This window comes from Natator depressus, chromosome 7 (assembly GCF_965152275.1).
Source record: "Natator depressus isolate rNatDep1 chromosome 7, rNatDep2.hap1, whole genome shotgun sequence".
Lineage (NCBI taxonomy): Eukaryota > Metazoa > Chordata > Testudines > Cheloniidae > Natator > Natator depressus.
The window spans coordinates 101,456,421-101,474,820 of NC_134240.1; the positions used below are offsets into that span (position 1 = coordinate 101,456,421).

At 39.8% G+C, this 18,400-nt stretch overlaps 1 protein-coding gene across 2 annotated transcripts in view; it reads right to left on the minus strand.

Annotated features, from left to right (window-relative positions):
* The window catches only part of DOCK1 (dedicator of cytokinesis 1), a 540,600-nt gene that overhangs the window by 472,385 nt on the left and 49,815 nt on the right, over positions 1–18,400 (minus strand). For both annotated transcript variants that reach the window (XM_074959163.1, XM_074959164.1), the window contains exons 3-5: positions 11,040–11,080; positions 8,394–8,449; positions 6,676–6,772 (exon numbers count right to left, since the gene is read on the minus strand). In XM_074959163.1, the coding sequence (XP_074815264.1) occupies positions 6,676–6,772; positions 8,394–8,449; positions 11,040–11,080 (194 nt within the window). The remainder of the gene's footprint in view (positions 1–6,675; positions 6,773–8,393; positions 8,450–11,039; positions 11,081–18,400) is intronic.

Below are 18,400 nucleotides of genomic sequence, written 5' to 3' on the forward strand. Positions count from 1 at the left end.
AATATTTTGGAGGAGGAGAAAATAAGGTAGAAAGCAGGGGACAGGGAGATGGAATTCCATATTTGAGAGGGAAGAAGTAATTTCTCTGATAGTATTTTTATAAATACACACAGGATTAAACTTTAGCAACCATGAAACAGGGCCACGTCTGGAGTGAGATGCAGTGGTTGCTTAACAGTGCACACCAATGCTACACAACAGTTTAGGGCAGCAAGTGAATGTTATATCTAGGGCCCTACCAAATTTATGGTCCATTTCAGTCAATTTCACAGTCACAGGATTTTAAAAATCATAAATTTCATGATTTCAGCTATTTAAATCTGAAATTTCATGGTGTTGCAATTGTAGGGGTCCTGACCCAAAAAGGAGTTGGGGGGAGGGCGGCTGTCGCAGGGTTTTTCCAAGGGGGTGGGGGGTTGCAGTACTGTTACCCTTACTTCTGCGCTGCTGCTGGTGGTGGCACTGCCTTCAGGGCTGGGCAGCTGGAGAGCGGCGGCTGCTGACAAGGAGACCAGCTTTGAAGGCAGAGCCGCCACCAGCAGCAGTGCAGAAGTAAGGATGGCACAGTATGGTATTGCCATCCTTACTTCTGCACTGCTGCCTGCAGAGCTGGGCCCTCAGTCAGCAGCCGCCACTCTCCGGCCACCCAGCTCTGAAGGCAGCAGCGCAGAAATAAGGGTGGCATGGTATGGTATTGCCACCCGTACTTCTGCGCTGCTGCTGGCAGGGTGCTGCCTTCAGAGCTGGGCGCCTGGCCAACAGCTGCTGCTCTCCAGCCACCCACCTCTGAAGGCAGCACAGACCTAAGGGTGGCAATACCGCGACCCCCCCCCCCCAAAATAACCTTGCAACCCCCCTGCAACTCCTTTTTGCGTCAGGACCCCCAATTTGAGAAACGTTGGTCTCCCCTGTGAAATCTGTATACTATAGAGTAAAAGCACACAAAAGACCAGATTTTGTGTGTGTGTTTGGGGGGGGGGGGGGGGGCGACAAGATTTCACAGTCCATGACACATTTTTCATGGCCGTGAAGTTGGTAGGGCCCTAGTTATATCCAGCGGAGAAACTACAGTGGCTATTAAGCAGACAGATTACTTACCACAGTTGGCATTTGGCAGCAAACCAGGGTTAATCTCCCTATTCTTAAAAAATAGACTGTGATATATTTAAAGAAATGAGAAGTAGTCAGATCTAGGGTTGCCACCTGCCCAGGTTTTCCCAGGATTGTCCCTTTTTTGATACAGCTGTCCTGGGAAATCTGTAAGGGCGTTTAGTACACACTGCCAGCTGTCCAATTTTAGTTTTTTGCACTCAGGCTCATCCTGGAGGTCTTGTTTTTTTTGTACCTCAGGGGGTGACAACCCTAGTCAGAACCTCAGTTATATCTGATCAGAAAGATAGCACTTCCAACATCATAATGTCATGCAGCACATGCTAGGCCACCGATTCAGTACTGATCCAAAAGGGAATTGCCAACATCTTCCTGCAGTCATGATATTTCACTGAGGTCTCCCGTGCAGGCCATAATCAGGCTCAATGCTATTTATCAGTCCCCCAAGGACTAGCAGGGATAACTAAGCCCTGGTCTACACTACGAGTTTAGGTCGAATTTAGCAGCGTTAGATCAATTTAACCCTGCACCCGTCCACATGACGAAGCCATTTTTGTCAACTTAAAGGGCTCTTAAAATCAACTTCTGTACTCTTCCCCGACAAGATCACTGCTGAAATTGAAATCGCCAGGTCGAATTTGGGTTAGTGTGGACGCAATTCAACGGTATTGGCCACCGGGAGCTATCCCAGAGTGCTCCATTGTGACCACTCTGGACAGCACTTTCAACTCAGATGCACTAGCCTGATACACAGGAAAAGCACCGGGAACTTCTGAGTTTCATTTCCTGTTTGGAACAGCGTGGCAAGCTCATCAGCACAGGTGACCATGCAGTCTCAGAATCGCAAAAGAGCTCCAGCATGGACTGAATGGGAGGTACTGGATCTGATCGCTGTATGGGGAGACGAATCCGTGCTATCAGAACTCCGTTCCAAAAGACAAAATGCCAAAATATTTGCAAAAATCTCCAAGGGCATGATGGACAGAGGATACAACAGGGACCCGCAGCAGTGCCGCATGAAAATTAAGGAGCTCAGGCAAGCCCACCAAAAAAACAAAGAGGCAAATGGCCACTCCGGGTCAGAGCCCCAGACATGCAGCTTCTATGATGAGCTGCATACAATTCTAGGGGGGGCCCCTACCACTACCCCACCCCTGTCCGTGGACACCTGCAAGCGGGGAGTCTCATGCAACAGGGATGAGGATTTGGGGGACAAGGAAGATGAGGAGGAGGATAATGCACAGCAGGCAATCAGAGAAACCATTCTCCCCGACAGCCACGGTCATTTCTCATTCTGTTCTTCCTAGTTATTCTTCCCAATTCTGCCCCTTTCATATTTTGTCCCTTTCAGGTCCTCTTCCAAACATCCTTCTCTTGCACCAGAAAAGCATTACTGCTCTAGTATTATGTCAAATTTCTACTTTATATACACTTGCATCTGATATTCTCTCTCTCACCTCAACTGTACCATATTACATCTCATCCTCTGATTCACTTCCAACATAATTCATTTTTGTCTCTCCTTCCCTCTCCTTTGTGGGCCTCATCCAAAGCCCACAGAAGTGTGTCAGAACATTTCCATTGACTGCAGTGGATTTTGCATCAGACCCTGTAACAGTCAAAGTTTCTAGCTTCTTTTAAGTGTCCCTTTATGTGAGACATGCTCAGTACCACACTCAAGTAGTAATTTATTTCCTTGTTATCTTCACTTTTCCCAAGTTACATTCTCAAAATCTTATTTTTGGAGGATATTCACTTTACTTTTGCCATAAAAACCGAAGTCACATAATATACATTTCATACAGCTGTTCGTGACATCTAGAAATTTTGCATCAAATAGCACAGAACATACTTTGAAGTGGAAATTTCCCATTTTCTTTCAAGAAGATGGGTTTGCTAATCTTACATTCGTCAAACTAAGAGCACCGGGATGCTGCATCTCCTCTAATGTGGTATTAGACTACAATAATACTATTTGCATTTCAGCCATAATTTTTTAAAATCACTATATTTAAACAGAAGCAGACTATCTGAAACTGCCCAGATCGTCACAAAATATTCATAACTAACTCCAAGCTACCTTCGAGACACCACCGACTTCCTGAGGAAACTACAATCCATCAGTGATCTTCCTGATAACACCATCCTGGCCACTCTGGATGTAGAAGCCCTCTACACCAACATTCCACACAAAGATGGACTACAAGCCGTCAAGAACACTATCCCCGATAATGTCACAGCTAACCTGGTGGCTAAACTTTGTCACTTTGTCCTTACCCATAACTATTTTACATTTGGCGACAATGTATACCTTCAAATCAGCGGCACTGCTATGGGTACCCGCATGGCCCCACAGTACGCCAACATTTTTATGGCTGACTTAGAACAACGCTTCCTCAGCTCTCGTCCCCTAATGCCCCTACTCTACTTGCGCTACACTGATGACATCTTCATCATCTGGACCCATGGAGAAGAATTCCACCATGATTTCAACAATTTCCATCCCACCATCAACCTCAGCCTGGTCCAGTCCACACAAGAGATCCACTTCCTGGACACTACAGTGCTAATAAACAATGGTCACATAAACACCACCCTATACCGGAAACCTACTGACTGCTATTCCTACCTACATGCCTCCAGCTTTCACCCTGATCACACCACACGATCCATTGTCTACAGCCAAGCTCTGCGATATAACCGCATTTGCTCCAACCCCTCAGACAGAGACAAACACCTACAAGATCTTTATCAAGCATTCTTAAAACTACAATACCCACCTGCAGAAGTGAAGAAACAGATTGATAGAGCCAGAAGAGTTCCCAGAAGTCACCTACTACAGGACAGGCCTAACAAAGAAAATAACAGAACGCCACTAGCCGTCACCTTCAGCCCCCAACTAAAACCCCTCCAACGCATTATCAAGGATATACAACCTATCCTGAAGGATGACCCAACACTCTCACAAATCTTGGGAGACAGGCCAGTCCTTGCCTACAGACAGCCCCCCAGCCTGAAGCAAATACTCACCAGCAACCACATACCACACAACAGAACCACTAACCCAGGAACCTATCCTTGCAACAAAGCCCGTTGCCAACTGTGCCCACATATCTATTCAGGGGACACCATCACAGGGCCTAATCACATCAGCCACACTATCAGAGGCTCGTTCACCTGCACATCCACCAATGTGATATATGCCATCATGTGCCAGTAATGCCCCTCTGCCATGTACATTGGTCAAACTGGACAGTCTCTACGTAAAAGAATAAATGGACACAAATCAGATGTCAACATTCATAACATTCATAAACCAGTCGGAGAACACTTCAATCTCTCTGGTCACGCGATTACAGACATGAAAGTTGCGATACTACAACAGAAAAACTTCAAAACCAGACTCCAGCGAGAGACTGCTGAATTGGAATTCATTTGCAAATTGGATACAATTAACTTAGGCTTGAATAGAGACTGGGAGTGGCTAAGTCATTATGCAAGGTAACCTATTTCCCCTTGTTTTTTCCTACCCCCCCCCCAAGACGTTCTTGTTAAACCCTGGATTTGTGCTGGAAGTGGCCCACCTTGGTTATCGTGCACACTGTAAGGAGAGTGATCGCTTTGGATAAGCTATTACCAGCAGGAGAGTGGGGTGGGGGGAGAGAAAACCTTTTGTAGTGATAAACATCCATTTTTTCATGGTTTGTGTGTATAAAAACATCATCTGTATTTTCCACAGTATGCATCCGATGAAGTGAGCTGTAGCTCACGAAAGCTTATGCGCAAATAAATTGGTTAGTCTCTAAGGTGCCACAAGTACTCCTTTCCTTTTTCCAAGCTTGTAGTTTTTCAGTTAATCTGACAGACAATTAATGCTTACTGCTGTACATTTGTGAAATGCTTCTGTGTAATCAAAAACAAGCATGCATAGAATACAGCTGCTGAATTTTAAGAAGTTTTGTACGTGTCAGACAGATATTAACATATTGGTTTAATTAATGAGTACTAACTTTTCACTCAGAATTTATGCATATGAAAATAATCAGGACTGAGAATTTAAAATTTGTGTTAACCAAACAAAGCAATGTAATTTGTCGATTAATACTTTATATGCCAAAAAGGCCTATATTGATTAATTTTAAGGATATTTTAACCCCCACAAAAGTTAATCTCAGTTTTCTGAATTTCTCATAACCTTGAATCTCTCTGCCTTAAAGATAAATATTGCAATAGGGATCTTTCATTACCTGATCACACAACATGTATGTAATGAACAGCTAGATCCTGTACTACTTTATAGTTCTAAAGTCCCTTCAGTCTGAAGATTGCAAATAATTTAACAATGATTTAGCCTTGAAACATCCATTATGAGCTATCTAACTACGGCACCTATAAATTAATAGATAACAGCACAGTTCCTTTCCATTATTCCAGTGTCATAGTAATACTATCCAGGATGAGGTAGCTATTGTGTTAAGTTTCAAAATATGTCATATTATATTACCCCCACTGTTCCAAAGCTATCTGGGCCAAAACTGGAACCCCGAATCCAAACCATTTTTAAATTTAGGGAAAAGAGATTTCAAATTTGAATCCCTGATTCCAAATCTGTCCCTATTTTACAGGGTCCGAGTCAGATCCCAACCCAGAATGGAGACTATTTTCCGATTCCTTTTTGGACATAGCTGAAATTTCATTTGAAGTCTCATGAGATGAAGTTTGGAGACTTTGGTATGATCAAATCCTAACTCAAACCCTAGCCCTGATTCATCTGCAAACTTTAAATAAGAGCCTAATCTGGATGAAGATCTAGTCAGTAAACACTACTCATCTGTACTGTAATTAATAATAAATAATAATAATAAATAATAATAATAATAATAATACATGAGTTGATGTTAATTGGCACAGAATATCAATGAAAAGTTTGATAGGCCCAAAAATTTCTTTGACTTTAAAAAAAATCTGATCTGGTCTACAAAAATCTACAACAGATAAAAAGCCAGCCCTCCAGGGTGACATGCTCATGTCACTACCTCTTGGTGCGGTGACTGAAATCACAGGCAGGCATGTTACTAAATCATGTTGCATCATTCCTCAGCTCTTAAGTGCATGCCATGGTCTCGTAAGAACATAAGATACTGCTATACCAAGACCTGCTCTCCAAGTCCCTGATCCTGCATATCATACCCACAGTTTTCAGAGCATGGCACGGTATGGAAAGGTATGTCAGGTTGCCTTGCCACAGAAGCCCCAAAATAGCGTTGCAAAATGAGTTTCAGAGCTACTTTGGGAGAGTAAGAGTAAGGAAAGAGTGACCTTGGTTAAACAGTGCATCTGAAGAAGTGGTTTTTTACCCACGAAAGCTTATGCCCAAATAAATATGTTACTCTTTAAGGTGCCACCGGACTCCTTGTTGTTTTTCTTGGTTAAATAAACTCTCTATATCTTACATTCTACTATTCCTAATTTTTTAAATATGTCGTCTTTTCTCCTCCTTTCCACCCAAGTCATAAAGCCCAGAATACTGTAAACAGAGGAAAAAAATTAGTGCATTTTACTTACCACATATAGCTGCCGCCATATTATGGACCACTCTCGTAGTGTTGTGGTAACTTCCTGAATCAGTGGGAGCTCACTGGGTATGACTGTTTCATGCTGTCTAAAGTTTGCAAAAACAATTTTTGGTAGAATAGTAAAATGGTTAATATAGTTCAATTTGTAGAAGAGATTGGTATTGCTAAGTTTCAAATCCAATTCCATAACAACAGGATTCAAAAGAAAATACAAACATACAAACATATTACAAGTTATACAGTATATGCCAGAAGAAATGTGGCCTATTGCACAGAGCACTGGACTGGGATTCAGGAGACCGGGGTTCCATTCTTGACTCTGCCACTGGCCTGATGTGTGACCTTGCACAAATCTCACTTCACTTCTGTCCATGAGTTTCCCCATCTAAAAAATGGGGATAACAATACTGATCTACTGATGAAAAGCACTATGTGAGAGTTAAGTATTATTTCCACAAATATTAACATTTCATGTGTATCACACTATTTACTTCTTTTGTAAAGTACTAAGGTACTAATTTTGTAGGAACCGATTGGGGGAAAGCCAGTTATGTGGCATGTATGACATCATGCCATTATGATTGATCCTTTAGCAAAATACTGTTTTTACACAGGAAAAACCTGTTTTGTAGGTCTTCACCATTGGTGTCTCTAGATGACTATTTTAAAATAGTGCATCACCTGAGTACGGAACAATAGTTAGCTCTTTTAGCACGTCAAAAGTGCAGCACGTAGAGGCAGTTTTGTAATCAGCCAGGAAGATGCCATTATGCAGTAATCATATGATTAGTAAGTAGTTTTAGCATTTACATATTTAAGAGGGTTAAAAAAAGATCAGGCAAAAAGGAGGAAATATTTTAATTCTTTGCACCAACGTTCGTATCTGGCTAGTCATTTGTCAGTTCCATTCAACATTATTTTTGTTTCACAAATATCTTTTTAAAATGATCTTCTGTAACAGTATTATGACTTTTAATACACGTATAACAGAGTTCAAATTCATACACATCAATGTAGCCCTGTTTCATTAGTATAAATTGCTTTTATATAACAGCTCAAAACGTCTGCAGGCAAGTAAACTCAGGACAGTGGAATGTACATAACACAACAACACTTGGCACTGGGATAATCTTTTGTAGAAATGCTTCTCAGCAAGACAACAAACGACAGATACCTTACCACGAAGAGCTACGTTTACTTAGCTTATTCAAGAAAAGGTCAATAACTGACTTGATCATCATCTACAAGTTCCTATATAATGAGAATGTATCTGCTCTTAGAGTCATCCTTAGCCTACTAGAGCAAAGCATAAGATCCAATGGCAGGAAATTGAAGTCAGAAACAATGAAACTGAAAATGCGACTCAACTGCTCAGTAGTCAGGGTAATTACTAACCAGGGGAGTAGTTTATCAAGGAATGTGATAAACTCTCCATCATCTGGAGCGTTTCAATCAAGACTAAAAGCTATCATGCTCAATGCAGTAATCAATGGATGAAATTCTATGGCCTGTGGTACACAGGAGGTCAGACATTTGCTCATAATGGTTCCCTCTTGCCTTTAGATCTATGACTCAATTTTGAAGTGTTCAGCACATCCTTTCATTAGCCAATAGAAAATGAGGTATTAGCCTCCGTCATAAAAGCACAGAAATTATATTTCCACAAATAAGTATTTTATTCTTGTTAAACTTCAAATCTCAACTCACCCTTTTCCTTCAACTATTGCTTCTTTAAGCTGAATATAGGAAGCAGGAAATATGCCCTTTGGGGGGGGAAAGAGAGAGTTAGGTTTTTTATATATATAGGTAACCAGACATACATTCAGATTAATTATCTAACAAATAGCCACACTCTGTTCTGCACAGAATTTTTCATATTCTATTCAATAGCATTAAATAGAAAGGCTATTTTATGAATGTCTCAGATCTGAATTTGATTTTGCATGTGTATTTTAAAACTGTTATTATGTCCCTAACGTTATATATTATCTTTATAAAACTGCATTATACAGCAGAGGTAGCTCCTTAGTTAAAGTACAGTGGCCTGTAAGGAGATGCACTTCCCCCTCTGCTCATGCATTTACTGCCTCAGGTTCCCCAACTCAGTTCCCAGAAGAATACATGTAGACTCGTGGGCTAAATCACATCCCCTCTCTAGGTCTGGTTCATTAACAAAAACAGTTCAACTCAATTCTTCCCTCACAGACTTTATGGTTCCTTCCCAAACCCAGGCCCTGCTGCCTATCCTGTTTTTAAGCCTCTCCCAGAAGAGGTTTCTACTCCTGCTCTCTAAAGGTATCTCCTGCTATCCTCCTGACCCTGGCCTTCCCTGTCTGCAGCAACAGACTCCCTGTTATAGGAACTACCACCTTTGGTTACCTGACTTGGCCACACAGTAACACACACACACAGACGCGCGCGCGCACACACACAGACACACATCCCCAACCTATTCTACCATCGCAAGGCATACACATTTCAATGAGGGATCTCTTAAAATATTTCTGCTGGAAGTTGGCTGCTTGCCTGAAACAAATACACTTTAAAAGTGAGTTGTTGCCTCCGTCCCCAATTATAGAGCCTAGAATTAGGGCATAACTTTTAAAATCTAATTTGAAAGTTAACAAATGCCCCTAAACCAGGATAAGATGATACCTTTCCTATACCTCAGCTTTTGAAACTAGTGGTCAAGTATCTTGCCTTGACATTCACACCCAAAAAGTAGACATTTTGAGATTATAAACACACAAACATCTAAGCTCTGTTTCAGATCTTACTCAGTACCAACACTAATAAAGATGGATAGATTTTATTTTACCTCAGCAAATTTTCCACTCACCTAGACTAGCTCTCAAAGGTAGAGAAGCACAACTGAACCTAATTTTGTGCAAAAGCTGTAAAATTCTGTATTCATGCACACATTAACATTAACTTTTCATAGGTTGGTGCCACTTTAACATAACCCCCACATAGTTAATTTAACTGAGGGAGCCAAGTTACAGCCCTTGAGTGGTTAACTTTCTTTTTAACCTCCATCCCAATCCTTTGAATACGAAACACATTAGATACACAAAAGGGATGGGAGGAAAGGAGTGAATAACATAGTTGAGGAACAGACTCAGAAAGCAGGAGAAAATGCCAAGTGCCAGAGGAACAACCAAGAGACACCGGTCAGAGAAGAGACAGTATCAGGAGGTCAAGGATGGGATGTGCAAGTAAGAAAAGGGTCAGCTGCAAAATCTAGACATAAGCCAAGAAAGGAAAGGAAGCAGAAAGACCAGGGTATTGTAATACGAAGAAGTTCTCTCTACTTAGCTCCAATCCTTAAGAAAGCAGAGGGGTGGAAATGGAATGAGAAAGAGTAAGAATACACAGGTATTAACACTGTCAGCATTCAGGAGCTTTTCTATAGGGAGCAATACAAATACAATCCATCAAGATGCACTAGCATTAATTTAGGACAGGTGAGTCTCCCCCACACCTACACCCAATTAAAAAAAAGATTCTACAGGAATTCCCCATTTTCTATATAGGAAATCTCTCTCAAACCAGTAAGATCTTTCAAAACAAAAGACGTTTTTTAGGACTTGCTACATTTAGCGGCAGTCAGATTAATACAGCAGCTCCTGGAATTAGTTTCAGTCAACATAAATACTCACTACTTAGAATTTAGTGAGACACATTCTTGAAGTTTTACTTCAAAAGAATTTAACATACCCCAAAAGAAAAAACAACAAAAAGGAACAGAAAACCAAAAGGTTAAGAAATCGGAGAGGCCTACCACAGAATTCAATATGTAATTCCTTTGGTTACTTTTAGACATGCAGAAGGCTATGCAAATGAAAGGAGCTCAAAGTTCATTTCTGAATACAAATATGTATTTCTAAACATTTTTATTTTAAAAGGCAAAAATCAAGACTATAAATCTTTAATTCTGGTTAAGTACTATTATAAAATAACCCCCCACCGATTTTTTTTTAATGCAACGTTATAGGCAATAGTTCAGCTGTTCCCTTTTTTGTTTTGGAATATCTGCTGTCAACAGACATTTTATGCTCAATTCAAGTCAACAAGACGACAAAATTGCATTGCAGAAAGCAAGATTACTCCATCTTTCACAGACAAAGGCTGAAAATCACAATGCTATCACTTTGCAAGATGCAATTGCATTTTATGAGTAATTCTGTATTTAACAGAACATGAAGCTAACATTAGCATAACAGATCAACTAGATTTTAAGTTTATAAAAGTTCTTAGTTGACTTTTTAACAAAGTTCCAATACATAAATGAATCTTAACAAATATTTGTTACAAGAGAAAATGAAATTGTAACTATGGGAATAGAATACTTACCTTTTTAGATTTTTTTCTTAATGTGTAACCTCTGTACCAGCCTAGAATAAAGTTATGAAAAGTTTATTAACACACTGCAACAGAATCTCCTTTGCAGTTGGATAATATCTTAGCTTTCTTTCTGTCCACAAAGATTTTCTCATTGTAGCTGAATTTCAAATCTCCGTAAAACTGATAGCTTAATGTTCATCTTTACTTAAATCAGTTTTGGTTAAATTGGTATTTCCGGAATCAAGCTAAGCCATTTTGCATGAACATCAGAAGTTTGCACTAGTTTAACTAGTTTGCTTTAAAATTGATTTAGCTAAACAAACCAACGCTAATTCTTTCATTTAGATCAGCCTTTTGTCATCACATCAGGGAACAGCAGCATGCAATTTAGGATGCTATTCACACACCACTAACAATAAATAGGTGAAGACCTAGATGAAGCAGATATTTTGTGAACAAACTACTGGCTGAAATGTGTTTTCATAAAGCATCTGAACAACTTCAAGCAAACAATCAGAAAAATCAAAGTGCATGAATTATTCATGAACTGAAAAAAGGGTTACATGTGTTTGTTAAATTATTCAAAGGGTGCCCCTTGAGCACCCTGCTGGGGCATTGGTGCAGTAGAGTGTCAGAAGGAAGAGTCCCACCTACTGTTAGTTAAACCATGGACTCAGCAAGACAGAAACTACAGAGCAGCATATTAACAATAACTGCTTAGGGGTCCAACAGCAACGCAAGATACAAAACCTGTGATGACAAGATCTGTAATGACGGAAAGGATATTTAAATGGCGATGCTTTGGGGGATTTGTGTTTTACCTTTCAAAAGTAAAATGTATGTTGGTTCTCCAGAGTTCTCAATGTTAAGGGGCCTGAAGGCCTAGTTCAATGCCAGCCAGTAAGGAAGCTGGCATTCCAGCTTTTCCCCCGACAATTCTATTGTAGTGCAATCATTCCAATCCAGTAAGACATTTCTCACACTCACAGAGGCAGGTGGCATGCCAGGAAAATATGGAGGTAATCTCTCATTTATTGTGCCCCCAGTTCACTACACATCTGCAAGCAATCAGCATTACAGCTTTTATTGTTTCTGAGACCATTCTGTTTCTTTGTGACTGTTTAATTAAAAAATCTCACAATACAGTCATTCACTCCCAAAGAAGGTGCTGCGCCAGGCAGATCAGCAGGCATCTCTCGTGCACACTATCCCAAATTCAGTACAAACTGCCTTGCAAACCTGCTTTATGACTATTCTGTATTTCAGTTTGTGTCCATATTGGTTCTCTCGCACGCTCTCACTACTGCCTTAGAGAACCCACAGTAAAATGGTGCTGCTCTCCACAGTTTTATAAAGACAGTGGAGCGCAGCAAAAGATTTTCTTTGGATTTGGTACAAATCTACCTCACGGACTGTTCCAATAAGTCAGGGAGCTCATGCTTGCACAGCAGCCTGTCTGCAAGTACTAGGCACAGTTGTCCCACCTCTAAACCTACCTTCCCCACAGTTTAACACATGGAAGATAGAAGGGTAGAGAAACAGACCACCACCACCAGTCAATCCCCCTCCCCAGTCATTCATGTAAGAGCTTGGAGGCTCTGCATGGGAGCATGAAGGGAAGGAACAGAAAGGAGGAAATACTTTTTCTACCTTGCAGAGAGATTCAGAGGAGCTTCAAAATTCAGACACATATTAGCCTGGGGCAGAAATTAGAATGAAGTCCCCAAGCATGGCCCAGAAACAGCATGCTAGAAGGAAACTCAGTGCCCTCCCCTTTCTCACCAGTTTGCAGGAGATGTTGACTTCTCACCGAAGTATTGCCTCCTACTCCCCTCTCTCATAATGTCTGTGGCTAGTAAGTGTCACACTCTAGCTATTTGGGGTCTACTAATATTTCCTAACCCTACAGGGTGGGTTTGTGAAGGGGGGAGGGCAGAAAGGAGAAGAGAAATGGGATATATTAGATTGAAAAGTATAGTACAGAGATGTACCATAGGTATCTTTCCACTTTGGCTAGCAGGCTTAGAGTGCAGGCTACTAGGTGTTGGAGGAAGAGACCAGGACATGACTACTCAGTTCTGGTATGTGACTGTTAAAATGATTTGTACAGCCCATAGCACAATGTCGTTCTGGTCCATGACTAGGGGGTCCTCTGCACAATGGTAGTAATACGAATAAGACTTACATGAAATGTTTGCTTATACAAACAACTATGCAAAGATTTGCTTCTCCAGAATTCAGAGTAACAGCCGTGTTAGTCTCTATTCGCAAAAAGAAAAGGAGTACTTGTGGCACCTTAGAGACTAACCAATTTATTTGAGCATGAGCTTTCCGATGAAGTGAGCTGTAGCTCACGAAAGCTCATGCTCAAATAAATTGGTTAGTCTCTAATGTGCCACAAGTACTCCTTTTCTTTTTCCTTCTCCAGAATATTAACGATTGAAGCAACACTCCTGGTATCACATTGATTTTATATTTCTGTTATATACACACACTCTGGGTCAGATCCTGGCTTCCCACTCCATCCCCTTTCCATTGGCAGAGAACTGTCAAAGCACCAAGTGTGGGCAGGGAATGCATGGGTGATTCAGAGATGGCTTAGCAACCCACTCCTAGCAGGCTGTGCTCTGGCAATTCTGAAGCATGTTGTGCTCTGACAAGTCTGAGCCAATGGAATAGCTCCTAGAGCCTGCTGAAGTGGGGACAAGTTTGAACAGTCCTGATGCTGTTCTAACTTGCACCAGGGCCAAAATCGTTCCCAGCTGTTACCAGAACCAAAGTGGAGAGAGGAAGGGAACGTGGCAGAAAACCACCAACGTACCCACCCCCAGTTGCGGAGAGTGTAGATGAGTAACTGATCTGTGGAGCCCTTTGTTTTCAGTTTTTATTTTATTTAATTTTTCCTGGGATTTTATCTGTGTTTATTACTAAAACAACAAAAATAGGTGAAAATCGGTGGAAAAAAACATTAATAATTTTTCTGGGTAAATATCAGGGTTTATTTTGGTGGACAGAAGGACAGGAGGAAAAAGTATTCAGTAGATTAATGCTTTCATGAATGGAATTCAATGGGGTTTGCTGCAGAATTAAAACAGAACTCAAAACACATGCCACCTCTAAGTTTAATAAAACAATCTCTCTCTAATCCCCAAGTAAAACTTTTCATTTGAACAAACAGTTTACTGTTGTAGACTTAGAACTATTAGCCTATATTTACATTTAATAATTGGACCACACCGTTTGCAGCGCATACACTCAACTTCATCCTTTTCTCCTGTTTTTTTTTTCCTTAACTTTTGAATACTTCCTTGTGTTCTGAAACATATTCGGATACATATTTTTGTTTTCTTCCGATTTTAGGGTGTCAGATCTTTAAACGGTTATCTGCTAACAGCTTGAAATGTGTACATGGTGAGCATGAAATTCATCAGTATGTTCGGATGCGCATGCACATCAGAGCTTGCCGTTGTGCCTGCTAGTTTATTGCATGTATATTCCAGACTAATACATAGCCTTACTTCAACAGTCAGCTTTGCATATACAGACAGACTAATGTATTATCGTAATACACAGATCTCATGCAACGTATTGTATTTTCCTAATAAAACAAAATAATTTTTATATATTTGAATGATACAAAAGTAGAATGAAAATGGGAGAAAATCGGTTTAAACTGAAAACGAAGGGGCTTACTGATCTGTTAACTCTTCCAGGCCTTATTTAGGCAAAGAACTATTCTTAAACAACAGGATTTGTTTAGTACAGTTCACAGTCTATTTGGAAGTGCTCAATAGAGGGTGACATGGTGTAGAGGTGAGTGCAAACAAGCAATATAGTTCAAAGGTGTATTGAAGTAGAACTAGGGTTGCCAACTAGGATGGTCCTGGAGTCTCAGAAATTAAAGATTAACCTTTAATTCAAGATTTTGCCATGTGATGAAACCTCCGGGAATACATCCAACCAAAACTTGCAACCCTAAGTAGAACGTAAGATACTCATGTGACCTGAAATGCATACCAGAATCTCCTTTTCCAAACAGAGCAGTGGGTAGATAATTCACTGGCCAGATTTTATCTAGGCAGCCTTAATTTGTGCCCCTTTACCTATATGCAGGATAATCTTTAATTACTTGATCAGATGCTATTGTTTTTCACAAGACCCCTGCCTCATTAAGTGCACAGGAAGGACTTGCTCAGGGGAATGAATCCAGGTTCTGTAGTAAAGGAGATTGTTATCTATAGGACCCCTGCTTCATTTGTTAGAGAACGTTTAAGATATGTAGTGAATGAGGCAGATGATTGTAGGAAGGGAAAGGATGGTCTCATGGATAACGCAATTTAACGCTGCCCTGGATAACTTGATTAGATCTCTACTTCTGCCACCGAGTTCTTATGTGATGCTGGGCAAGTCACATAAACCGAACATTTCATAGAGGGGTCACTAACTCTGTATTCCTCATTTTCAGGTCCTTGTAATCTCAAATTGAGCATCCCAAGTAAGTGGACACTTTTGACCATGCTATCTTTGTGCCTCAACTCCTGTTCTGTAAAATGGGGATAATACCGTCCTCTCACCTCACGGGACTGTTGTCAATATTAATATCTGTGAAACACACTGATGCTATAGTGATGAGCACCAGATAAAAATTCATAAGGAAATTAAGAATTCTGTCTTCAGAGCAGGGCTTGATTAGTATAAAACATGGGGCCACATGCTGACTGATGGTAAAACGGAATATTTAATGGCTGCCCATTTAGTGATCATTGTCCATCCTGTGCTCTGAATGAGGCAGGGATTCTATGGAAAAAAATAGTATATGATCGTGTAATTTAAGACTAATATTGCATACGCAAGGGGCCAGATTAAGCTTGCACCAGCAACATAAACTCTAGCATTTCCTAACTTTTGAGTGCTTGATTTTGCAACCTTAATAATATTTTTAATGTAGTTTAGTGTGCAATTAAATTTAATTTAAGATGATACTTTATTCAATTTAGAAACCTGGTTGGTTTTTTCTCTAAAGCAGTGATGGCAAATATATTTACCCTCAAGTGGCTAAATGAAGACAATACTAGAGAAATTACAAAATTTCTTCAATGGACTCCTTTATTGGCAGTTTGTTTTAGGCAAATATCAGTAATGGAGAAACTGGCCCAAGCCTCAAATCATTCCCGAGGTGACCTGGATTTTGAAAATCTTTTAATTATGTTGTGAACTATGCCTAAACTTTTTAGAATGTCCCATGACCAATGTTGTGAGATTTAATTTATTTTTAGGTGGGCATCTAAAAGAATCCCAAGTGAGAAAAACCTAATGTGCGCACACACTATATTTCACTAACCCACTCTGCAGAACATTAAATGATATACAATCCCAGTACTGTACTTTTGTCCTAAACAGTGCCTTCTCTTTGTTACACAGTCATCTAAATGAAGCAGGATAAACATCCCCTAAAAACTTGAAATGGCCATCACCATTACAGGTGAACATGAGGCAAGGCCCGCAACTCAGATTAAACTGATTAAGAGCTTTGTTTTGAAAAGCTGATATTCCAGTTGAATCCTGAAAAAGAAAATGCAGGTACCGTAACATGGGATTTAAGAAAATACTTCTAAAGCTAGAATAAGGAGACCTGAAAATATCCTGTATCTATTACTAGGATGTCCCTTTTATAGGGTTGCCTTCCAGAATTTTACAACAACAACATACTCAATGAAAAAAATATCAGGAATAAATTCCTCGAAATAATTGGTTTTGGAATTCCTCCCTCACCTAAACCAGTTCCTTTTGGGGCCTAAATAACCTTTGGAAAATATTAGGTCATGAAACAAAGGATTTTTACACATTTGTTTTCAACAGTCATTGGATTTACTGGATAATTTCCACTGGCCGTTTTTTTTGGTTTGCCCATTACACCAGAGTGAGATTAGGTTAACAGGACTAGAACCAGATAAAATATAGATTAGAGAAGTGTCAGCTATTTTGTTCTAGGAAATCTTTCTTCAAACTACAGCCCTTCTTTTCTCTTGTACCAGAAAAAATGCATGTAATTGCAGAGGTTTGCTTTTTTTTATTATTCCATTAACACTCTAAATTACAAATGTGGGACGGAATTTTCTAGTTGAAAAAATGTCACTATGCTTCTGCCTAAATAAGAAAGCATTAAACTTGACTTTTGTAATTTCAGAAGATTAGTTATTCCCTCTGATTATTTTTAAAATTTAGTCTAGTGCACTCTTGAAGAGCATGGCTTCCTTGAAGGGAAGAGAAATTAACTTCAATTTTGATGGTGAATTTGTGTTTCATGCTCTAAAACCACAGAGCTTTTCTAAAAATTATAGCAGGATACATGCTGTTTGCAGCAAACTTAATAGCCTTGAGAGGATGCACATAGAAAATTAAGTGTAGGTTGACTTGAAGACACATTTTTTTTTTTTGCATTCTAAAGCAACATTTATATCTTGCTATAAACTACTTATCCAAGAACAAAATTCATTTTAAGCGATAAAGAAAAAGTCAAATATTATTTAAAATGTAGTTGGGAAAAGTTGTTAACATTTTAAATACTGTACAGGAACAAAAAGCAACCCTAGCAATCCACCCTAATATAGCCTAGCAAATTGATTTAAATTAGATACATACAAAGGTTTTATCTGACCAGTGGCTAATATAAAATAGCATTCATCAGTTCTGTCCTTCACGTTAGCTTTTTATAGCATCTCTATCTGACTAGTAAGCCCATTCTATCTTCCCTCCTCCCTTTCCCTAGACTATTGAGTGGGAAGGGTTGCACAGATAAAACTCCAAAACAGATGGATGATCATCTTATTGTGGTGGTGAACAGAGACAAAGATAAGTCAGTTTTAGAGCTACTTGTCCAAACCTAGATTCAAAATTAGGATACTTGTAAATGTTTGCTGATGGCTGTTGAAATGAACTCTTCCTGGCAAGTTATTTACTATAAAAAATTAATTAATTTTTCACAGTAGGAAAGATACAGTATGATTTTGTCAGCCCTGGTCTGGAAAGGAAACAGAGGAAAATATTCCAAAGCATGGACCAGTAGACAGGAAAATGGCGACATTCACAACTTGTTTAAGAATGTTAGACATGTCTTCTTCTCTGTACTTTCTAGATGAAATCACATGAGACAGGTAGAATCTTTCGTCCCATAGTGAATACCCAGTGATCAATCTTGTGGCAACGAGAATGTGGTTAAGTGGAAAAAGCGGCTGTTTTGTCAGATCAATGAAAAGCAAATCAAGGGAGGCTTCATCTTAAAACAACAACAACAAAAATCTAGTCCTTAAATGGTTAATGTATCTGGTCATGAGAAAGATTTGCTTCTAATAGAGCAAATTTGGCCATGG